We start from the raw sequence: 26,022 nt of genomic DNA on the forward strand, positions 1-26,022 counted from the left end.
CAGCCACATTCCCAAGTGTGTTTGCAGGGAGGACTTTAATTCCCGCCCTGCCGCCCAATACTCCCCACACGGCTACACTAATAATACAGAATACCTTTACGTAATAACAATAATCATACTAATAATACAAATAAACCCAGGGGCAGGCTGTACCCCGTCACACGCAGTCATGTACTTTATAGAAAAAATAGATATGATTGTAGGACACTGCACCTGTATATTTGTGCTGTAGTTGATGTATGGACCAATTGCATATACCTGTAAAATGTATTGCTGTGCATCTACTAATGCCATGTTGTTGTTTCTTTTTTCTTTTTATGATTTTTGTTTTTCCGTGGATGGCCACACAGCAGCGACCACTGAAGCAGTCCCTTAGCAAATCACTGTGCAGAGAATCCCACTGGAAATGCCTCCTGCTTTCACTTCTCATGTATGGATGCGTCGGAGCCATGACCTGGTGCCACGTGACCACAGTCACCAGACTGAGCTTTGGCACCGCCTACAATGAGGACACAATGATATACCATGACAGCCCCTGCTCTAATGGCTATGTCTACATCCCACTGGCCTTCCTGGTCATGCTTTATGTCGTGTATCTGGTGGAATGTTGGCACTGCTATACCAGAAATGAGCTGCAGTACAAAGTAGATGTGGAAAACATCTCCGAACGGATACAGAGGATGCAGCAAGCCACACCATGCATCTGGTGGAAGGCCATCAGCTACCATTATGTGCGAAGGACAAGGCAAGTCACGAGATACAGAAATGGAGATGCCTACACCACAACACAGGTTTATCACGAAAGGGTCAACACCCATGTGGCTGAAGCTGAGTTTGACTATGTCAACTGTGGAGTAAAAGACATTTCCAAGGACCTCATGGGCTTGGAGAGCTTTGCTGTCACCAAGCTGAGGTTCACCAAGTGCTTTAGCTTTGCTAATGTTGAGTCGGAAAACTCATACCTGACCCAACGTGCTAGGTTCTTCACCGAAAATGAAGGCTTAGATGACTACATGGAGGCAAGGGAAGGAATGCATCTTAAGAATGTAGACTTTAAAGAACACATGATTGCCTTTTCCGATCCTGACCACCTCCCTTGGTACATCTCCCCCTATGTCTTCTGGATCACAGCCGTTTTGACTCTGTCTTGGCCTCTTCGGGTGCTGACAGAGTATCACACTGCTTATGTCCACTACCATGTGGAAAAACTTTTTGGCTTTGACTATGTTCCTGTGACCCCATCTGAGGAGCGCCCCTACTGCAGGAGGATACCTCGGGTTAACACCATTGACAGCACAGAGCTCGAGTGGCACATCAGGTCTAACCAACAGCTGGTTCCCAGCTACTCCGAGGCTGTCTTAATGGACCTTGCCCAGCTCTCCCGCTGCAACACTTACACTGTGTGCGAGTATGGTAGCTACAGACAGAACTGCGAAAGGTGCCACCGAACCATCAGCAGCTCTTCCATCTTCTCCAGGAGTGCACTAAGCATATGCAATGGCAGTCCTAGGATCCCCTTCAGTGCCAGCAGGTTCTCACTTGGTCGATTCTATGGGTCGAGACGCAGCTGTCTGTGGAGGAGCCAGAGTGAGAGTCTTAATGAACAGAATTGCCCCAACGAGAATACACGTTGCTTGTCCGGGCTGACCACAAATGAAGAGGATCCTCCACCCTATCAGGACGCCCTTTACTTCCCTGTTTTAATAGTTCACAGGAATGAAGGCTGCCTCAACCATGATCACAGGTCCCTGCACAGGAATGGCTCCTGCGTCGAGACATCCTTATGACTAAATATGAGAACTTAAAATTAAGGTGGATTTGGTGAACATGTGCTTTGCTGTTTCACAGAAACCATATTGTATACTGTTTACACATTTGGAACTAAAGAAACACCTTAGGGTTATGGAGTGGGTGAAGTTGTGTTAATATCTGTGTAATAAAGTTGTAGTCCCCCACACAGTTAAAACGGGTTTATATTTTTAAGATGGTTACAATATAAGCCCATATGGAAAATATCGTCAAAAATATAGTGCTTCCTGTAAAATATTCAAAGTATTAAACAAACATACCATTCCTTTGTAGTGAGTACTATTTTATTTTGCCCATTTAGTTAACAGAGAACGATGAATAAAATGCATGTGCCTGGAGCTGAAACTAAGACATTTGGGGATTGTAAACAGACTGGGAATAACATCTGAAGTGCACAGAAGGGTAAACTATTGAAGAATGTAGTATAGTCACCAGGGATCATAACTTTGTATACAATTTTATATGATAGTAGGCCACTGCTGCTTTCCTTTTCTTTTTCTTTTAAACTGAAATGGTCATGATTTATGTAATATGTGGCCAGCTGGATGTACATGTTAAGTCTATTACTGTTTATCTACTAGTGATACTGTTGTTGTTGTTTTTATCAAATTGCGTCACTGGATTGCTATATCTCAACAACCACTGAAGCAGTCTTTTAGCAAATCACTGTGCAGAGAATCCCACTAAAAGGACATGCTGTTTTCCTTGCTCATGTATTTGTGTATGGGGGCCATGACCTAGTGCCATGTGATTACAGTCTAAAATATACCATGACAGCCCTGCTCCAGTAGCTATGTCTACATCATCCTGGCCTTGCTGGTTACGCTTTTTGTCATGTACCTGGTGGAATATTGGCACCTCTACAACAGAAATGAGTTGCAGTACAATAAGGATATTAAAAGAGATTAGTTCAAAGAATACAGCAAGCCATTCATCTGGTGGAAGGCCATCAATTACCATTGTGTGCGAAGGACTGGGCACATAATACATTATGTAGGGCATTTCCAAAGACCCTGTGGGACTAGGGAGAGAGATTTGCCGCCACCATGGAATCGGTTTAACATCATGGACAGCACGGCACATCAGGTCCAACCAACAGCTGGTCCCAAGTCTTAATGAACCTATCCCAGCTCTGCAGCTGCAGTGCTTACACTGTGTGAAACTGTAATAGCTTTGAGAGAAGCTACAGTACCTTAACCATGAGTGCACCAAGCATATGCAGTGGCAGCGCTAGGATCCCTTTCAGCAGGTTCTCACTAGGACGTCTCTGTGGCTCATGACACACACAGTGGGAGTCTTAAACAGTTAGACCTGCCCCAATGGGAACATCCACTTTTTACTTCTATTGTTTACAGAAACAAAGGCTGTCACAACCATGATCACAGGTACCTGCACAGGAGTGCCCCCCCTGCATCGAGACTATATGACTAGATATGAGGATATACATACAAAATATAAAAAATAAATGTATTTCCCAAAGTTATTTGCACGGTGGCAAAGTCCAAGAATCTAGAGATTTTACATATGAAGAATGCTGCAAGCTAATTGTCTTTCAATGTTGATTAGCAGAAAAATGAAGAATCATATATGTCCATGGAATTATAATACCACTTTTTAACAAAGCTCCCAGTGCCTTGGTAAGTGAAAACATAAGAACTTCTCAATAACACACTGATCCAGGGACCTGTTAGTATAAATAGGGGATGGATTAGGGCTCTGGATCGATAGCAGTTCATTAGCCTCAGCAACCTGAAGCAGTACACCCCCTAGTTATTGCTTTCTACTGATATTTGTTAGGGGCAACCTATCCAGTTATAAGAAAAGTATTACATAAATCTAAGGAAATGTCATTCTTATGTAGCTGCTGCAGTCAAAGGATATATCAGTCTTGAGCTTTAATACCATACTTAAGAAATTAAAAGCAATAACCTTGAAAAACCACAAGCTAAAAAAGCAGTATTTGAGGACGTGAATGTTTTTAATTAAAATAAAAGTCTTATTACATTACAAATATTATTTTAAAATAATATTAACTAATTAGAATGGCAACATTCTCACAAGGCCCCCTGTTGATTTGCTGTTTATCTTTTTGTTTTCCAGAATTTAATATTACTCTAATACAATGTTCACACAAAATTACAAGTACTTGTGCTTTAGGTAATTGGCTCTATGTGAGCAATACACTTGCCTACTAAGGAATACATAGGAAATGATGTGAGGTCAGATGGGGTCCTATTATCTGTAACACAGGAAATAAATGGGGAAACCAGTATTTCAATCATTGGATACACCAGTTTACTGGAAGTGAAAATATACAAAAAACTTCTGAAAGGCTTTTGTGAAAATTATGTTAAAGCCTTGGTAGCTATATATTATAAAGTGGATATTTATAGGTGTGGAAGTTTAACAAAACAGAGTTTACCTTTGTTTTGTTTAATATTCCCATTTTTATAAATAATTTATTTAGGCTTGCATATGCAGCTTTAGCATTACAATTATTGTAAGCATCTCTCCTCAGAAATTGTAAACAAAATATCCCCAACAAGCATGGTTGCTCAGTGTTTCTTACTGTGACGTAATGGCTTCCTGACCTCAAGCAGAGCCATGGTGGTGACATGCAAATTAACCCCTTAGCAATCTGGTGGGCGGGCCTGGGTCCTAAAATTTCTGTGGGTGGCACTTCGAGGTGCCATATATGATGTTGCACAGCCATGACTCAAATTGTATGATAATTAAAAACAATATACTGTACATTTTTAGTCAGAGAAACAGAGATAAAACACACACACACACACACATTTTTATATATATATATATATATATATATATATATATATATATATATAATATATATATATATCGATAGCTATCAGGTGATTACAAAATTAATCGTGATAATCGTGATTAATCTTGAGAATTAAAAAAATAATAATCTCAGTTAATCTTGGTTTTAATCACATATTTCATTGATACATTTATTATTATTATTATTATTATTATTATTATTATTATTATTATTATTATTATTATTATTATTATTATTATTAGCCAAAAATAACCCAGCATACAAATCCTGTTTTCCTATTTCTAGATTCTCATTATAGTTTTATATTTTCTTTTACAACCTAGCGTTGTTGTTAAATTGTTTGAACCAACTGCTAAAATCACAACGGAGTCAGTTTATTACTATAAGGAGTCAGAATATTACGTGCAAACGTTACTAGCATTTGCAATGATCAGTTACCTTTACTCATAGACTGATGTTTTTTCAGCGCTGTTTTCTTATAATAATAAAATAATAATAATAATAATAATAATATATAATAATAATAATAATAATAATATTCTAAAATGATCTTTTATTGTCCTCGGCTCACCCTGTAGACTGGCCGGGCACCTGAGGGCATGCCTTTAAGTGGCCCAGAGCTGCGTGGTCCTCCGACGCTGTAGCTCTGAAGGTAGCTACATGGCGGGCCTGCAGAGTGAAAAGAAGTGGATGGCTGACAGCACACATTTCAGAGGACGCGTGCGTTCGTCTTCGTCTCTCTCGAGTGAGCCAGGCTTAAAAATAATTGGACATTTCAAATTGGGAGAAAATGGGGTAAAAAAAAACAATTGTCGATTCCAAATAAAATATAAATAAATAAAATAAGTGGGTCCTTGTGTGTACAGAGCCAGCATCTTGCAGGTAATAATATCATACTGTAGTACTGAACAGGCAAATTGATGAACATTGATTCAAGCAGCTCCAGCAGGCTTCACTGTCAAATTGTCCGTATCTCAAACAATAAAAGTTAAAATGCTTAGCATAATGACTTAGTATTTGAATGACGTCTATTTTAGACATGGTTGCTGCAGAAGGCCTTTACATGAATGAAAGCATTTTGTGCACTCCCACCTGATCGCTAAAGGGTTAATTTGCATTTGCACTGTGCCTTTGCTTGGGGTCAGGAAAACATTATGTCAGAGTCAGGAATTTTGCAGTAAACTAGAGGAGTTACAAAGATTAATTTACGTTCTATTTCAAAGGTTCTGATACCAAGGTCATTTTATTAATTTTATGAATCATTATAGTAGAATGTAAAATAGCATTGCAGTCAATTTAAAAAAACTATACTTAACAAGGTGGATTATGGGTTAAAGACCCTTGTGCAGCAATTATTTATTTATGTTCATCTGAAACTGAATTTAATGTGCTTAAAAGTTTTTGTTTCATTTAGGATTAAAAAAAAAAAAAATAGATAATGTCTATTTTCCTAAACCTAAATGTTAGTCTTTACTTTCTGGGATATCATATAGAGATTTGTTTCCTCCAGTAGTTGGCTTTTATTCATAAACATCAGGCTGGATTTGTCAATATTTAAAGTGAAGGAATTAAAACTAGATGTGTCACAATTCAGAATAGAATTGCAGTGATAGCTGTAAAGCTAGGACGTTACTGAAAAGGTCTCCAAATGAAATCAATAATCTGTTGACCATGTAGGTACAATTTCCTTTACATTTCCTGCAAACACATTCGTCTATGCAAGACCCATAACCAATATCTGGGGAGCCTAACCAAGCCAAGTGACAGGACTGTTTTACTGGTAAAAAGTACAAAAAATTCCATCTTTACAAGTGTTTTTACACTTTCTGAAGGAATGTATCTTTGTGAACTTCCTTCCAGTTGCCTTGGAGCTTTGTGGAACATTCACTGTGATACTAGTTGGATGTGCTGGATAAACATAAGAGCTGAAGTTCATCTTTGCAAGCTGGATTTGCAATATTAGGTTTCATTGTTTTCCAAGAACAGCTATAAGTCAAGTCAAGTCAAGCATTATTCACATTAAGTGTATGATGCATTATTTTTCCAGTTCCCAATGAATCAATTTTGACTAGAAGTAAATGTTTATAATCTGAGTTGAATTTGTTTTCTAGGTGCTCCCTATGCTGGTTTGTAAAAGTCTTGTTTAAAGGAGTGATAACCAAGGCTTTAACATTATTTTGCTCACCTCTGAGATTTACCATGAAGACTGTTCTTTTTTTTTTCTTACTCCCCCAAAAATTGTGAATAGCCCTGCATTCCAAGTGCCAACAATCGAGGGCAGATCTTCTGATGATTATCAGTAAAGCTGCACATTATATAGCTAGCATAACTACAGTATAAGTATTTTGCATGAGATTCACATTTTGCAAACAGATATGCAGGAGACACCAGTAAAGCAGCGTGTAAAGTGTATATGGTGTTTGCTATTAATTTATTTGCCATTTTCACTTTTTTTCTTAGTACAGTGTACAGTACAGGTTTTTTTCCTCCTTGCTGTTCGTCACCTTTCCATATGTTTTTCTGTTTTTAAGCAAAATAATACATAATACCTACCATTGTCTTGTGTTTAGTGTATTTTTTTATTTACTAAGAATGTTTCAGAACATTTCTTTGTCTATGTATGTTGATGATAAATCTTAAATTAAAATGCCACATAATTGCAGATGGCAAGTGATTTATGAAAACAATAAATACTGTGACACCTACTTTTCCAACATGGCAACTCCCTTTCATTGAATTTCAAAATATTATGTTATTATGTGGCTGATACTACAGCAAAGTGAGTACCTAAATAAACCCCAATTCATTGGTTTATAAGGGTGGCAGATGTTTCACTGGGCACTAATATTTCCAAGTATGAAACTAATCATTGGCTCATTAGCCAGGTGTTAAGCACACAATTTCAATGGACCAGCATTGACTATAAAAGGCTGTGTGGTCCAGTGGTTAAAGAAAAGGGCTTGTAACCAAGAAGTCCCTGCTTCAAATGCTGGCTTGCTCACTGACTCACTGTGTGACCCTGAGCAAGTCACTTAAATGTTAACCTATTAGTGTGGTTTGGGGGGGGGGTTAAGCTAGGCCCGTCTGCATCATTTCAGCAATTAAATCTAGCTTATTTAGCCATCAGTCACCCTTATCTAGCTGTCTTGTGTTTTTTCTTTCTGGTATAAACCTACGCAGATTGCAAGATGCACATCTGATTACTCATCAGCAAAAGAAGCATTTAATATGGAGTACTCACTGCAACTCTCTTCCTTGAATTCAGGCAATTTTCAGGATTTCTTGTCTGTAGCACAGCATTCTCCCACACCTTCAAACCAGGGTCTGATCAGCCCACCATTTTTTTCTCTGTCTGGTGTTTGCTTAAGATCTGAACAGGTGCCTCCTGACCAGGACACTTTATCTCTACTTGCCGCCCAAGGAGTTAATCTCCGCTGATCCAAGTGACTCCGGCCTCAGGATGCATCTCCTGAGCAACTGCACTGGAAGGACTGGACACTCAACAAGCTCATAAAGACCCTTCTAAAAAATGGCAGCGCAATCCCAGCAAGGGGTAATTGAGAATCGCTTTTCTTCTTTAGTGTAATGCCATTGGCTGGTTCTGCTCTAACTTTGGTCCCTTCAGTAGAGCTTCCTCGCTACTGCAGCAGCATATGGTTCCACCTCCTCAACCCAGCCCGTCGTCACCCAATATCCCTGCAAACTCAGTGCAACATAATTGAATGGAAGGATGTCAATCCAGCTTCATCAGAGGTCTTGGGTCAAAGTGGAGGATTGTGGAGATCTATCAGTAACATTGAAATCCAGAGACCCCAGATTACTCAAAAATCTAACTTTGGGGGAATTCATCCTTGCATTTGCCATATTCAGAGATAGTCTATGTACTGTATACCCCAACCGCAGAGCTGAATTAGACTCCTATGAATTTTACATTGTGGAGCTGCCTGTCAGTTATAGAGAGGCCATGTTTTTCAATTATCACAAAGATTTTTCAACAAAAGCAGTAGCTATGTTGGCATCAGATAACCACATCACTAACTGGGAACAACCTGATTCAGATCTTGTTCAACAGGATTTTCGACGGTCTCAGAGCTAATGCGTGCGGGGTCTGCGGTTCCACTGGTCACTCAACATCTCTCTGCCCAAATATGGCCATAGCATCATCCTCCTCCAGATCAGCAGTCAGCATCACTCCTCACTATTTAAACAGAATCTCCATTCCCAACTCCATACATTCTTCAGCCCCCCCCCTCTTTTCAAAGTAAAACCTTCATTCTGCTAATCAAGAACCAGTTCAATCTCTCATTGAAAAATAAATAAAAAAAGGATTTATAGTTGGCCCATCTTCAGCTCCACAGGATTAATAGTATTGGCTTTGCCACTCGAAAATGTCAGGAAAAAAGCAGATCATCATCAATCTATCAGCACCACGGAGGTCAAGCACCAGCAGCATCAACTCTCACATTCCTCATGATCAGTTTTCTCTTCATTACATTACCATCTCAGACGCAATTCATTCAATGAAATTAGCAGGCCACAGTTAATGGTTAGCAAAAGCAGATATATGAGATGCATTTAAAATAATGCCAATCCATCCTTCTTTTTGCCATCTGTTTGGTATATGCTGGGAAGGAAAGGAAGCACAATGCTGGATTCTTCTCAGTTATTATCATGTTCCATTTCTGCTTCACCTCCTTGATGATTTTGTTCAGATCTCCCCTCTGCTTTCAAAGTTCCTGCAAAGGATTCTTTACTTCTGGCACCAGCTGCTATCAAATCCTATTTGTAAAGAATTCAACACCAATTTCACTTGATGTCCATCTCTTCTCTAACTGTACTATCAATTCCAGCTGTCCGTCTCCTCTTGCGAGGAATTTCCAAGTACTCACCGGCTCCATCTCCTGCTCACCTGCCTATTTCTATAAACATTCTCTGCAACTTGATTTCAATTCTCCGCCAAGGGTGATTCTCTCCATTCGATGATACTATGGAAACCTTATGCCTATCCACATTTTTTTTAGATGCTCCAAATATACAGTTCCTTCTATTTCCAGCTTTCCTACTCTAGGTATCTGCTGCAGTAACCTCAGCGCTTTCCAGATTCCCATTTCATCTTATTCCTTGGCATTTCAAAATGGATCAGCTGTGGCAAGGACAATGTATTCAGCTTTCAGAAACTCTCCTCTGTGCCCCTACACTTCCATGCTGAAGTAAATCGCAGGATGCAAGGCCATTTCCTCTTAATTCAAGCCGGTCCATTGTATCAAGGCATTGGTTTTCTTCAAATCTACCCATTGTGGTGTCCAGAGCAGGTCTTCCTCGCAATTCTACACTCCTCATTCATTCAGATTCGGGGCAGCCATATCAGCTGCAAAAGCAAATATCAACCAGCATCTATTAAAAAATATGGGGTGCTGGACCTCATCAGCAGTCAAAGCTGATATTGGTTCTTCATCATTCGAAACGGAAACCCCCTACTATTACATGTTGGGCCTTTGAAGAGGCAGTACCGCTCTCGTGTGCTTTAATACATACTAATCCATGTTTTTCTTTTTGGGCCTCTTTGTATGTCAGGGTCTCCTGTTTGTCAGATCTCTTCAATGACAGAACCCCACTTCTTGAAGAGGCAGACCCCTTCCCTCTATGCATTGTATATGTTACTAATTCCATGTCTTTAAACAATACATCAGGTGGCCTTACTCCACCCAGTGAACCTCCTTGTGCGCAGTGTTTCGGGTGAGATGTTTTTGTAAGTGACTCTGCAGCTGATGCATAGTTCACACACCCTAGTCTCTGTAAGTTGCCTTGGATAAAGGCATCTGCTAAGTAAACTGATAATTATATTAACCAATATGGCATACTTGGGGACTGTTAAGTATAGAGGCCCAATTCAATGTAACTTTAAGATGACGTTGTTTTCTCTTAGTTACAAATCTTTATTCTATGCATTGTAGTGTGACATTCTTTAATTTGATAAATCATTTTAATGTTGTGTATATTTCTAAAGGCAATGGAATACAACTTTCAAACAACCTGGCAATTTTCAAAGCAATGTGTTGAAGGTGATATTTTAAGGACTATTTCTGACCATTCAAGCAACAAAATATAATGATTCTTAATTTTTAAAAAATGGCGAAATGTCACCTACAATGACTGTAGTTGATTTATGTTTGATTACCTCAAAACCCATTTGTATATTTTATTGAAAATGGCCCAATATGTATTTCTAAGATTTTGAGTTGTCATTTATAGTCGCATATTCAGTAATTCTAAAACCTCAATATCTACGTTAACTTAATAAATACTGCGTTTTACCCACATACTGTATTTACAGGAAATAATCCATAAATTGCTTCTGATAATTTGCTAGCCACTTGAATTTAATTGTTTGTGCTGCATGGGTAAAAGAGAATAAACAATATTACAAAAAATACTAAAATAATAAGTTTCAAATGTTATGTTCTTTTTTAATGTTTCATTAATTCTTTGTGGTTCTTTTTGTAAATACTATTGTATTTGCAGGTGATTTCACTGTAAATTTAGGAGCTGCTCTTCAGTTCTTGTGGCTTGTCATGCCTATGTAATGTAGGCTTGATCAGCCACAGTGCCTATGCTAGTAAGGGCTAGCACAATCTAATGCATAGCAATGTATTTACAGGCATACTAAAGGAAAACTGTAAAGTGCAGATCTATAGATGGCACTGGCTTCTGAAAACACACTTCAGCTGAGATTACATATATCTATGTCAGGCAACGAGAACTAAAGAGCACTAAAACAAATTGCAAACATCAAGAAAGTTGACAGTGAAACAAAGTAAAACCGAAGACAATTAAACTTGAAGCTACTTAACCTTTAACCATCTGTATAATAAACAGAGACTGTTACCATCAGTAGGTTTATTCTCACTTAAGTATACATCTTATGTCTTTTATAATTGAACATGGTTAAGTTTTTCATCTTTAAATAATAACACATTGTACACTGGTAGGAGAAAAATTTTACTGTAAATAATGCAAATTCATGGTATTGAAAAGCTTCAAGTATACATTTTTTTTTTCTCTTCTCATCTTGTATCACAAATCCCACACACAGTAAAGAAAGTATAAAACTTGATTCAAACAAAAGAGTTATTTGTCGAAACTGAAATTTAAACATGTCATGTTAAAATTTGCTTAAGAAAATGTTGCAGATACGAGGAAAAAAGCAAACTGTTAAGAGATTGATATAAGCAGTTGATTAATTCTGATCAAGTAAAAAAATAAAAAAGTAAGCCATTGTACTATAAATAACAAAAGCTATGACTCGTATCACTATCCCGCTCATTGCTACGACTCCCATCACTATTCTGCTCATTGCTATGACTCCCATCACTAGCCTGCTCATTGCTATGACTCCTATCACTATCCTGCTCATTGCTTTGACTCCAATCACTATTCTGCTCATTGCTATGACTCCTATCTCTATCCTGCTCATTGCTATGACTCCCATCACTATCCTGCTCATTGCTATGACTCCCATCACTATCCTGCTCATTGCTACAACTCCCATCACTATCCTGCTCATTGCTAAGACTCCCGCCACTATCCTGCTCATTGCTATGACTCCCATCACTATACTGCTCATTGCTATGACTCCCGTCACTATCCTGCTTATTGCTATGACTCCCATCACTATCCTGCTCATTGCTATGACTCCCATCACTATCCTGTTCATTGCTATGACTCCCATCACTATCCTGTTCATTGCTATGACTCCCATCACTATCCTGCTCATTGCTATGACTCCCATCACTATTCCGCTCATTGCTATGACTCCCATCACTATCCTGTTCATTGCTATGACTCCCATCACTATCCTGCTCATTGCTATGACTCCCGTCACTATCCTGCTCATTGCTATGACTCCCATCACTATCCTGCTCATTGCTATGACTCCCATCACTATCCTGCTCATTGCTATGACTCCCATCACTATCCTGCTCATTGCTATGACTCCCATCACTATCCTGCTCATTGCTATGACTCCCGTCATTATTCCGCTCATTGCTATGACTCCCATCACTATCCTGCTCATTGCTATGACTCCCATCACTATCCTGCTCATTGCTATGACTCCCATCACTATCCTGCTCATTGCTATGACTCCCATCACTATCCTGCTCATTGCTATGATTCCCATCACTATTCCGCTCATTGCTATGACTCCCATCACTATCCTGCTCATTGCTATGACTCCCATCACTATCCTGCTCATTGCTATGACTCCCATCACTATCCTGCTCATTGCTATGACTCCCATCACTATCCTGCTCATTGCTAAGACTCCCATCACTATCCTGCTCATTGCTATGACTCCCGTCACTATCCTGCTCATTGCTATGACTCCCATCACTATCCTGCTCATTGCTATGACTCCCATCACTATCCTGCTCATTGCTATGACTCCCATCACTATCCTGCTCATTGCTATGACTCCCATCACTATCCTGCTCATTGCTATGACTCCCATCACTATCCTGCTCATTGCTATGACTCCCATCACTATCCTGCTCATTGCTATGACTCCCATCACTATCCTGCTCATTGCTATGACTCCCATCACTATCCTGCTCATTGCTATGACTCCCATCACTATCCTGCTCATTGCTATGACTCCCGTCACTATCCTGCTCATTGCTATGACTCCCATCACTATCCTGCTCATTGCTATGACTCCCGTCACTATCCTGCTCATTGCTATGACTCCCATCACTATTCCGCTCATTGCTATGACTCCCATCACTATCCTGCTCATTGCTATGACTCCCATCACTATCCTGCTCATTGCTATGACTCCCGTCACTATCCTGCTCATTGCTATGACTCCCATCACTATCCTGCTCATTGCTATGACTCCCATCACTATCCTGCTCATTGCTATGACTCCCGTCACTATCCTGCTCATTGCTATGACTCCCATCACTATCCTGCTCATTGCTATGACTCCCATCACTATCCTGCTCATTGCTATGACTCCCATCACTATCCTGCTCATTGCTATGACTCCCATCACTATCCTGCTCATTGCTATGACTCCCATCACTATCCTGCTCATTGCTATGACTCCCATCACTATCCTGCTCATTGCTATGACTCCCATCACTATCCTGCTCATTGCTATGACTCCCATCACTATCCTGCTCATTGCTATGACTCCCATCACTATCCTGCTCATTGCTATGACTCCCATCACTATCCTGCTCATTGCTAAGACTCCCATCACTATCCTGCTCATTGCTATGACTCCTATCACTATCCTGCTCATTGCTACGACTCCCATCACTATCCTGCTCATTGCTAAGACTCCCGTCACTATTCTGCTCATTGCTATGACTCCCATCACTATCCTGCTCATTGCTATGACTCCCATCACTATCCTGCTCATTGCTACGACTCCCATCACTATTCTGCTCATTGCTACAACTCCCATCACTATCCTCCTCATTGCTATGACTCTATCCCGCTCATTGCTATGACTCCCATCACTATTCCGCTCATTGCTATGACACCCATCACTATCCTGCTCATTGCCGTATCCTTTGAACAGATGTTTTTCTAATTTAAGTTACAAAGTCAGCATTGGAGTTTTGGGATGAAGGAAGTTCTAGCTGTTGCAACATCATGTTTGCTTTCTTAAATTAGGGTTCACTTGAGTGGCAATAAATAAAACACTGGATCTGTCTGTCAGATATAAGAAAATACAACTTCAATTACAGGACAAAGGAAGAGAGTGTTTTATGACTGGTAAAAGAATAAAACATAGTCTTGATAATGGAAGCTGGTTTGAAACAAATTGTTCAATTGAAAACAGTACACAAATCCAAATAAATCCAGATAACAATATTCAAAAATATAATGACTGGCAAAAGTTTAAATTACTCATCTTGAAGAAAAGTATTGTATGTCCTAAATCTCCCCTTCATTGTTGCTGAAATCCATGAACAAATTATTGTCTGGCACAATGCTATAAATGTTTGGATGTATCCTAATTTCAACTCAAAACAAGTCACTCAAAAGTTTACAAGAAAACCGTTGGCTGTGAAAAGGCCCTGTCTTTATGTCAAATGAGTTGTACTGCATGGAACTATTGAAACAGTGCTTTTTCCCTTACCAAATGATCTTCAGTGGTAGTAAATCACAGTTATTGACACAATAGCATGAAACAATGCACACTGCTAATCCCCTGCAGCACCATGGTACCATATGTACCTGTATGTTGCTGTCTCTGGACCACAGTGTTATGGTCATTCTAAATACATTGTGCTGTCATGGCTGCTAAAGCTTCCTCAGAGTAATACACTGGTTTTTATTATGGCAGTCCAAATTTTTTTTTTTTTCCACTAGTCTTCCACAATAGATAAACACCCTGTGGCAGAGCAGAAGAGAGCCCTGCACATTAGAGGGGGGAAAGGCAAAGCCCTGCATGTAAATTTATGTATTTATTTATTTAAAATGGTACAATCAAGAAAAATGGGTGAAAAAGAATGTAAGTTTATTGGGCTAGGGTGGGGAGATACAAATTAGTTGCTTAAATGAAAGCAAAGGGCCAGAGGCTAGGTCATGGTCAGACAAACAGGGTCATAACAGCAGGTCAGAGGCCAGAAGGATCAGTAGGATGGGCTAGGGAGAAGAGAAGTATTTCGAGGGAGGAGCGAAAATTACGTAGTGTGGGTGACTGTTTTATAAGTGGGAGTCTATTGCAATGAAGGGGAGCAAGAAGGGAAAAGGGACAGGGCGAGGGATTGGGATTAAGATTGGGAGCGTAAGGGACGTGGAGGAACATAGTAGGTGATCAGTGCAGCCAGATAAGGTGGGCAAGACCATGGAGAAATTTGTACACAAGGGTAAGGAATTTGAACAGGCAGTGATAATAGACAGGGAGCCAGAGTTGCTGGAGGAGGAGAGGGAAGGTATGGAAGGAGTGGGGAGGTTGAATATGATACAGGCAGAGGCGTTTTGAATTTGTTGTAATGGTGTAAAAACGTTAGAGGGGAGACCAACGAGGAGGGAATTATAATAATCAAGACAGGTGAAAATGAAAGAGTGCCAGGAGTTTAGTAGCAGAAAAGGAAACGGAGGGGCGTATTTTGTTGAATAGGTGGTAACAGCAGGTGCGTGTTATGGCCAAGATATGGTCAGAAATGGAGAGGGTGGAGTCATAGATGACACAGAGGTTATGAGCAGAAGGGGGTGGACTGAGCGGCAGGGGGGGAAAGAGATGGTAGGGCAGGGTGAGGATAAGAAGGGGAAGAAAAGGACTTCAGTTTTTGATGGGTTGATGAGCAGGTATCGGCACACCACCCAAGATTGGATAGCAACCAAGCAAGCTGACAGATGAGTGGCAAGGTCGGGGGTAAAGGAGGGAAATGAAAATGAAAATCTGGGGGTCATCAGCAAAGAAATGATGGGGGGAAGTTAAATGAGGAAATACCAGCTTCAAGGAGTGAGGTGTATAGGGAGAATAGCAAGGGTCCAAGAGTGGGAAGTGAGGCTGAAGTAAGATGCATGAAGATAGGTATGACTTCAGCCAGCTAAGGGGTGTACCAGAGATGCTGAGGTTGGAAAGAGTGGAGGGAAGGATGGGATAATTGACTGTGTCAAAGGCAGAGGAAAGATCAAGGATAATAAGAATTCAGGAGAAGCCAGCATGGGAGGAGTTGGCCAGATGATTCTGTACAGTGAGGAGGACAGTCTCAGTGGAATGGAAGGGACGGAAGCCAGATTGAAATCAGGGTTAGAGTGAATTGGCGGATATGTAGTGTGATAGGCATGAGTTAAGCAGTGTGTTTATTTATCATGGGTGAATGTATTATGATTTCAAATGTATTGGTGTATTATTTAAAATAATATATTGTCTGGTGGGTGTTCATGAATGAGGAACAGGAGCGAGAAAGGAAAACAAAACAAAAGTAAAAAGAAAAACTGGATTATACAGGATCAGTGAAGACGACTGCCCAGCCTGACCTAGGTGTTGGTTTTCTTTTGTTTTTGAGAGTTTGTTTTTTGCTCTGTGAGCAGTGTTTCTGTTAAAATATTTTATTTATTTTTGTGTAATAAACACGGCGCCGCAGTACCCGCACACGCCCTCTTCAAGAATGTCCCACACATGACTAGGTTAAATATTTCATCCACAATTTTACCCCAAAAATTGGTTTGTGCAATGGTGGCTGATAAAAATGGTACTGAACAACATCCAATGTGATGGTGCCAAAACTTACATGCACCACTGTTCGTTTTGGGTTTTTTTTGTAGCTGTTTTTGCTCCCGCTGAAGACATCTTGTTCTTAAGTAATGTATTGACAAGGCATAATACATTTCTAGCATCAATATTCAATACATTAAATGTGCTCTAACAGTCAATTATCTTTTTACAGTACTTTCTGATATCTGAGTTAAATATTACAGCAAATGTACTGTAATGTGTAAACAATTTCGGGAGGGGGCGGGAGCCAGGCTACCTGTAGTGCTGTTCCCTGACTTCTCGGAGATCCGCCTACAGTTAGGACCAATCCTTCGACAGGATGAGGTCTGTGTCATCATGAAGTCACCGCTACTGTTAGGTGAGACCACCCCGGGGTGGGGCAACCTCCAAGGCTGGGCATACGCCACTCTCAGGTAGTACAGTTAGTAAAGATTGAATACATATAGAAAAGGGGTCCACGTCTCTTGGAGGACCTGACCTACGAAAGAGGGGTTCCCCTCTCTTGGGGGTCCCCGTACATAAATAGAGGCTTGAGAACCTGAAAGGAAGAAAGAAAAGAACTTTGGCTCAGAGAGCTGCCCTCAATTATAGACTTCCAAAGCTGGGACGGAGACACACCCCCAGATAACCTGAAACAAGAAGAGAGCCTCGTGTAACGAAGGGAGAGCTCCTACAGTGAGGTTTAGCAAGAATAAGCCCCTCAGATTGTGAGGGTAGTTATAGATCATGAGCTCTAAAAGGTTGGGTTTGACCAGGGATCCCCTCTGACTTGTGGAGAACCCTTCTGCAGAGGTAAAGGAAAGCTATCTTAACCAACGGTTGGAGAAAGTGAGATCACTAACCTCCCCAAAGAATGGACCCCCAGCTCCCCACTAAAGACTCCTGTATATACAGACAAACAAGAGGACCACCAATGCATACACAGTCAAAGAAAGCATGAAAACATTTAACACCACAAAGAAGGTTAGTAACTGGCTCACTACTGACTATGTGAAGACCCTCCACTCAGTGGAAAGGAAAAACTCCCTTTCTTTTTAGGGGGAAACATGCTAGCAATAGACTGATGTGCAGAAGATATCTCAGATGGGGAAACACTTATGTATGATTAAACTGCTGATGAGGTCCAGCACCCCATATTTTTAATTAGATGCTGGGTAATCTTTGCTCTTGCTGCTGATGTGGCTGCCACGATGCTGAATGAATGAGGAGTATAGAATTGGGGGAAGTCCTGCTCTGGAAACCAATGTAGACAGATGAGATGTGAACCAAATGTCTGGATATAACAGTCTGGTTTGAATTGATAAACAGGGGGTCAGAATTTGAAATAGGTTTGAGTTCTATGATACATTTCTGCATGGAAACATATAGGCATAGAGGAGAGTCTGTGTTTGCTAACTGAATAAATTTACCTTGTCGAAGCCGATCTGTTTTGGAAATGTGCAGGAAGAGGCTACAGTGGGAATCTAAGATGAGCATGAGATCACTGCAGCAAATACCTAGCATAGGAAAGCTGGCAATATGCATAATCTGAGCATCTTAAAAAAAATTCTGTTAGACATCTAGTTTACATTGTTAGGTCATTAAATGTAGAGACGCAGCCTTGACAGAGAATTCAAATCAAATTGCTCAGAATAGCTATAGAGATAGGCAGGCGAGAAGGAGAAGCGGTCAGAGAGCTCTTAGAGATTCTAGGCATGAGGAGATGGAGAACTGGTATTGATTGGAGAGTTGGGGAGATAATGGACATCAAACAAAATTGGTATTGTATTCCTGACAGATAGGATTTTATTGTAGCTCGTGTAAAATGTAAAGAGTCCTTTGCGTGCACTCGAAAAGCCATAATCCCGTCCTGGTTGAATGAGGTTGGATTAATCCTGCTTTGAAAGCAGAAAGTCAAATAGATGGTCCAGCCGGTGGAATAAGATGATCTGGTGAAAGGAGCAAGTGCTATGCTTGTACTGCATTGAGTAGTCTGCTGATAGTTGGGTTCAGTTGAAAATTAGTTGGTTGAACTGGGGTATCACTGCTGGAGTTGGCAGAGCTGTAGGGACCAGATTGTGAAATCTGTAAATCTGTAAACGAGAAAGAGTGTCAGCTGCATTATTATAAATATCCTATAGATAGCCTACTTGGATTAGACAATTATTTGATACTGAAATCCATATTAACCACCACAATAATTGTATAATAAGAGGTGAACTGAAACGGTCTTTATTGATAATATGAACTGTAGATTTGTTATCACAAAAGAAAAGTGTTGATTTCTTTGACCAAAGATGAACCCATAAATGTGCTGCTGTGACTGTTGGGTACATTTCAAGAAGAGCTGTGGATTTTAGATGCGGTGATAGGTTTTCAATTTCTAGTGGCTATGCACTAGAAAACCATTGGTTGTTTAAGACCAGCAAATCCCGAGAATGAAGCGTCCATTAAGCCAGACTGTGCGATACTGAAATTAAATCTTCATAGAACATGGACAGGCTGTTCCAATGCTGTATGATAGTAGACCACAATTTAATGTCTTTCCTGGCTTCTGATGAAATATTGGTGTAGGAGTCCAAGTTTTTTGCTGTTGATGAAAGAGCAAGTAATCGAGGTATAAATGACTGCCCATGGGAGATAATATGAATTGCAAAATTAAAAAGACCCAGCAACGAGAGTAGTGTGCTTTGCCTGATTGTTTTATTGATCTTTATTTGTAAAGTTCTGGGTAGGGGAATGAATATTATCAAGTTTAGATATGGGGAGGCTGGCTTCGAACTTTTCTGTGTTCAGTATGATCCCTAGAAATTCCAGTGAATGAAGGGGGCAGATTGTTTTTTCTTCTGAAAGTGGGACGCCAACCTCTGAAAATAAACTTTTAAGATTGTTGACTGCTTCTGCTGGCAGATCTGAGGAAGGAGATATCAAGAGAAAATCATCGAGCTGATGGAGCAGAAATGGAACATGATATGAACTGCACAAAAAAATATAATTTTTCTTCCCAGCATATCCCGAACAGGTGGCGAAGAGAAGGATGGACTGGCATTATTTTAAATGTGTCAGATATATCTGCTTTTGCTAACGGGTAGCAGCGACCAGCCAATTTAATTGAATGAATTGCATTTGATATGGTAATGTACTGTAGAGAAAATTGATCGTGAGGAATGAGCGAGTTGATGCTACTGATGCTTGATCCCCATGGTGCTGACAAGTCTATGAAGAGATGCTTTTTTCCTGACATTTTCTGAGGCTGCTGGAGTTGATAGTCTCCAGACCTCCCCCAAGATCTCCGGCAGCGAAACTGCTGTGGGGGTAGGTGGTCTCCTGACCTCTCCCCCCTTCTTCATAGGGGGCAGCTCCCTCCTGTGGGACTCCAGCCAAAAGAACTGCAGCAAAATTGCTGTGGAGGAAAGTGGTCTCCTGACCTCTCCCCCTTCTTCATAGCCAGCAACTCCCTCTGGTGGGTCTCCGGCCACACTGACCCCTGCGGCTAAGCAGAGCTGACGGCGAACCCTGGCAAAGCAGTTCCGACGGAGGTGAGAGCGGCGTGTAGTCTACCCTTGTTACAGCCTTCCATTTTTTTTTTCTCTCAAAAACCACTCTGCAGTTCCTGCTCTGGTCTGTGTCTAGGAGGTGCTAGTAATCCCTCTCTGACACCACGTGTCACAAAGACAGCTGTAGTGGGTGACATCAAACCAGAAACAAAGGAGCAACACAGAACAAACACAGAGAGGTGGAGTTTAGTGAAGCTGAGCGCAATTAATAACAGAACAGACAAAAAATAAAAAGATTGAAACAAAAAAACATAGGACATGGCACTCACAGCCAAAACAAAGAGACAAACAAAATGGACTACACAAACAAACACGGTGAGCTGGTATTTCTATAACTATTATTATTACCTACTGAGCGCAATCTGCGGGGATATTGAGTGATGACGGGTAGTGGTTGAGGTGGCGGAACCATATGCTGTTGCAGATACAAGGTTGTAGACCGGAGGATCTACTGTAGGGACCTGGGTTGGTGTAAAACCAGAAGTGACTGTAGCTGTTGCAGCGGCTGTGTTTATTGCAGGAATGAAGGAGAATACTGAAACTGCAGAACCTTGCTTCTCTCTCGATGTTTGACACCCGTTTATCCAAATTGCTAAGTTTGGTACTGACTGAAGATAAGGTATCCGCAAATGGTTGCATGAATGCTTTTATTTCATTGAAAATGTGAGTATTTTCCTCTTGGGTTTCGCTGGATGGAACAGCAGCCTGCTGGTGTGCTGATGTTCTGGCAGTGGGAGTAGCTTGCTCTAAGATGGTCTGCCTGCTGTCTGACCTGCTAAGAGTGGCTGTGGAGTTTTCTTGGGCGGAAAAATAGGTCCTGCTGAGATGGATTCACAATAGAAAATTAAAAGGGATTCTCAATTGTTCCCTGTTGGGATTTCAGTGACATTTTTGAGGAGGGCCTTTATCAGCTTTTTTAAAGTCCAGTCCTTAGATGCTTAGGAGAGTCATCCTGAGTTCTGATTGATGATAGGAGATATAAAATATAAAAAACACCTTACAAGTTCCTGCACCCTGCTTCAAAACTTCTAAATAACCCTTTTGTATTTAATGCTGCTGAGTGATTTTATTTTATTTTTATTTATTTATTTATTTATTTATTTTATGAGATCTCATTTTATAATGTCTTGCTTCTATTTAAACCCAACAACAGAATGACTGCACTGTTCAAAAGACCACCTCCCAGTGCTACAAAAATCCAGTGCCTGTGGATATTGAATGAAAACGAGTTGGAATTTGCAGAATATACAACTTGAAATGGCAGAGTAATCCCTGAGTTTGTTATATTCTATGGGTGACATGTACTGCAATGTCTGCAGCATTTTGTTTTTAAATTGCTAAATCACTCTGTACCGAAGTCACTGGCTGTTTATTTTCTAAGGTCTATAAGGTGTATGTTATTTGAGTAATTTGATTTTCTATATCTGTTTTTGAGCTGTCTTTTGCTTTGTTTAGAATCCACCCCACTGTATTTTATTACTTTTGTAATTTGGCTACAGTATCAGTATATGTACTTTAAGGACTGTGGGAGGGTAGTGGGTGGAGCTTTTGGGAAGGACCAGAAATGACAGCACACAGGAGCCGGAAATGGAGAATAGTCCTTAGAGCCCTGTACCATCAATGATATCAGGGCAGGGTTTTATTTTACAAAAACAATAAAAATAGAACAGTCCAGTATTGCAAAAAATAAACAAGAAAACCACCTGGAATACCAGTAATGGTAAACTGAGGTTTGAAATAAAAAGAGTAAACAAAAAAGGTCACTGTTACAAAATAAATAACAACAAAGGAAGCACTGTGTTTCTTTGTGGTACTGCGGTGGGTTTCCTCTCACCACTTCTTAGCTCCCTTTCACAGATTAATGGCCAGTCCTCGGTTCCACACTCCGGTAATCCAACACAGTGTCCAAGGTTTTCAAGCTTCTGTGAATAACAGCAGTGTATGAAAGCAACACAACAAGCACAGCATGTGTTTTCAGTTCAGCCCAGGGAGAGCGAATGGCAAAACCATACTGCTTAAATACTGCCAAGTCCCACCCCTGCAATCAGCACGCTGCCCCACGTCAGCCAATCAACGAGAACAGCACAGCTGATTGCAATGATGGGACCCGATGGCCGCATGGTTCTACCTTGGGCCAAGATAGCTGTCTGACCCAGAACTGCCTGCATGGTCAGAGTTCAGCCTCCTGATCCAATCACAGTCAACCCTACACAGCGCTACCGGTGGTCGGGAGGGCAAATTATGACAGGGACTCCTTCCAGTCCTGTCACAAGTACATACACACAATTATACAATGAATCGAACAGAATAGGTTCAGTTAATAAATGTTCTACATGACGAAGCACAATCAGCTTCCACAGAGCAAGAGTTCAGTAACTTCAAGTTATGGTCATTATTTTTTTAATACCTTCAATAACCGTAACCCGGGAAGGACAATTAAGATAGCCCTTAGAATTGGAAACCATTTATTATAGTTTTGAACACAGAAGCGAATGTTGGTAGACTTATAGAAGACGATCAGTGACAATGGTAAAAAAAGAAACTCAAGAGAGAGATAATCCCAGTCAGGACAATCTCTCGTTAAATAAGCACCTTTATTATAATACAAAATCTTACAGCTTTCCAAAAACATTGAACCCGAACAATGGGTGAAGAAAAATTAAAAGTAGCATAAAAAAAAGTTGAAGCACAGCCTCATCCTACGGAGCATTACAGTACCATCTGCTAAAAAGAAAGAAAGAAAGAAAGAATCTATGCGATGTTTCCAACCTGGTGAACAAAAAATGTTAGGCAGAGGAACATCATATACTGCCCCCCGAAAAAAAGAGAGGCTGAGAGATTTTCAGAGAATCCCTATTTGCTAAAAAAAATTGGTGTGTTCATCCCAGTGAATAAAAGCCAGTTTTCAAAAATATAAAAAATATGTGTATATAAAAATATATGTAAATACATATTTAATTATGGCCACCTACATCACCTCACACAACTCCTCCTCCACCCCCAAAAAAAATAAATGATATCAAATAATTTTTTAGTGACTGAAATAATGGAGGGAAGAAAAAAACATTTAAAAGGAAAAAATCTCTGGCGGTCCTAGACCTTCAGCCATCTCTCCTCAAGGCCAACCCCCCCCCCCCCCCCCCCCCCCCCCCACCAAATATACATAATAGGTGCATGTGGCAAAGTGGTGCGTGAATACAGTTGAGTGCTGTGCAGAGCGGATTAATCACACAGACAATAATTAACAGGTGCAAGGGTGTTTATTGAAATTACGTCAATGTCCACAGCCTTATGGCAAACACCTGTAAATAATAATGTGTATCACTTTGTAAAATTCCCATGGGTTTGACCTGCAACCAAAAGTCCAGTTTAACACACCAACACTAAACACAAAACACAAACACAGTTCTTAGTGATAGTGAATGGTTCTGGTGTATTACAGTTCTCCATGAAAATGCAGGGGTGAAAGTGATGTCCGGGTTTATGCTGGCTTTCACTACAGCTTCGGATTGTGCTACTGGTAGTCTATTAACAAACAAACAGTTAACAAACACTAACAGACACAAGACAAAAACTCACGGTTCACAATTTGGCAACACAGACTCCTTGTAGGTTTAAAACACTAACCATTTACCAAGGAACAGATCACTTACACTACGCCCCCCCTATTTATACTTATGCTTATGACCCCTAGGTTAATGAGTGAGTCTGCTCCTCCAGTCCTCGGATACCACGCTGTCTCCCATCCGAGTCATTGAACGGGTGGAGTAGCTTAGCCTCCTAAATGACCGACTTCCACCTACCCTAAGGAATAAATTGTCACATGCCATTTGATTTAGGGTACTCTGTTTCTTTTACATAGTGCCCTCAAAGGTCGGGAGGGAGACCTAATACCAAGAATCGTTCCATCTCTGTCACAATGCTTTTTTTGTTTTGTTTTGGGGTTTATTTGAGTGTTTTTTTTTTTTTTTAATATAACAAAGGATATGTTAGTGTTGGATCCCGGAACAGTCCTTCATTACGATGCAGGTTCCAGATGTTGGGCAATGAGAATGTCTTTAATATTGCTCCTTATGTAAATCTCATAAGCATCTGAAGCAGCTGCTGTGGTTGCAGCTCCAACCCTGAAGGAATGGCACAAATAGTTGGATGAAGAAAGGCCATCTTTTTAGAGATCTGGAGTCTTTCAGAAAACCAGGATCTTGAGACTGGCAGGTTCTGCGCACTTAGAAACAGCGGGTCCTGAGCTGAGGATCGGGGTCTGGAGGCAAGATACCTCCACATGGAAGTGTGGGGACAGAAAACAGAATTAGTACAAGCAATGTGAATAGTTACTCCTTCCCATAATCTACTAGATTTACTTTGTTTAAAAAGGAAAGTAAACACCCCTTGAACTGCAGTAAGACCTTGATAGGTACCTAGAGGGAGCAGAAAAGGGGAATACAACTAGTAGAATATTTTACATGCTTTGAACGTATGGAACTGTCACAGGGTGGGTTGTAGTGGTGACATCAGACCTGGAAGAAACACACAGTACTGAGAGGTGAAATGCTGAAGGCACTTGCTTGCGCCAGTTTATTGTTAAATAAAAGGTTTAAACAAAACAAAACACTCAAAATAAATGGAGCAATGGCCAAACGAACAGGCAGACAAAACAAACAGCGGACGAACAGACAAGTACCGTGCATAGTGCTTCCAGCACGTCGTAGCAGTTGTTATTATTTCTCTTTCTTTTTAATTAATTTACCTCTCCACACCCGTTGTCCAATCACCAAACACACAACCCTAAGTGAGTGTTTCGTGCCTTTATATATACAGTTGTGCTGAGGTTCAATTACTAATTAATTATTCACTTGAATCCCAGCATGTGAACTAATTTGTGCAATCACCGTGCTCACATACTATTGCATACTTTATCTGCACGTGAAGTGATTGTGCAATCCCTTTGCCTAAATACAACTATATATTTTAAATCACTTGTGCTACACAGACCCATTTATATCCCGTGCACCCATATATATACACCAACATTAACAAACCACACGCAACATACAACACAAAATACAGTACACACAGGGTCGGGTCACACTGCCACAGGAACACATGACCTGAGATTGAAGTTTAAGGTCAATATGACTGCAGCAGGATGCCTTGATAGGTAGCTACAAGGATGAGAAAAGGCAATTAATTCAATTAGTACGATATTTACCGTGTTTAAATGTATGGAATACATGACCCAGAGATTGAAGTTTAAAGTCGGGGGTCAGATAATGGATCAAGGAACTGGTTTCTGTGGTGATTTTGCCATGCTGGAGGAAATGTGATCTACTAGGAACTGTATTAATGATACTATAGTTTTCCTGCCTGAAAACCTCACAAGCTTTATATTAAAATTAGTTAAAACTGCTTTTTAGTACACAGAATTATGTAGAAATGCTTTTGAGTAACCTTTGTCCCTGGTACATTTTCAGTGATAAAAGATGCACCTGCTTAAGACAAGATAGCAGATCTGACAGACATTGACAGTGGGTTTAATGTAAGTGCTTGGTTGACAGGTGCTTCTGTATACAAGACTGCACACATTACTTAAGGATTAGTCTGTAAGACATTCTGGAAAACAGGCTTCACAG

General features: G+C 40.4%; 1 protein-coding gene across 1 annotated transcript; it reads left to right on the forward strand.

Annotated features, from left to right (window-relative positions):
- Positions 1 to 338: 338 nt before the first annotated feature.
- Positions 339 to 1,964, forward strand: LOC121316414 (transmembrane protein 151B-like). The gene has a single exon (XM_041251486.1). It carries the CDS (start codon positions 339 to 341, stop codon positions 1,785 to 1,787), a length of 1,449 nt encoding a protein of 482 aa, XP_041107420.1. The 3' UTR covers positions 1,788 to 1,964.
- Positions 1,965 to 26,022: the final 24,058 nt, after the last annotated feature.

The sequence above is a fragment of the Polyodon spathula genome, chromosome 5 (assembly GCF_017654505.1).
Source record: "Polyodon spathula isolate WHYD16114869_AA chromosome 5, ASM1765450v1, whole genome shotgun sequence".
NCBI classification, from domain to species: domain Eukaryota; kingdom Metazoa; phylum Chordata; class Actinopteri; order Acipenseriformes; family Polyodontidae; genus Polyodon; species Polyodon spathula.

Excerpts from the sequence above, each read along its gene's own strand:
- LOC121316414 (XM_041251486.1), top strand. The coding sequence starts at position 339 with ATGGCCACACAGCAGCGACCACTGAAGCAGTCCCTTAGCAAATCACTG.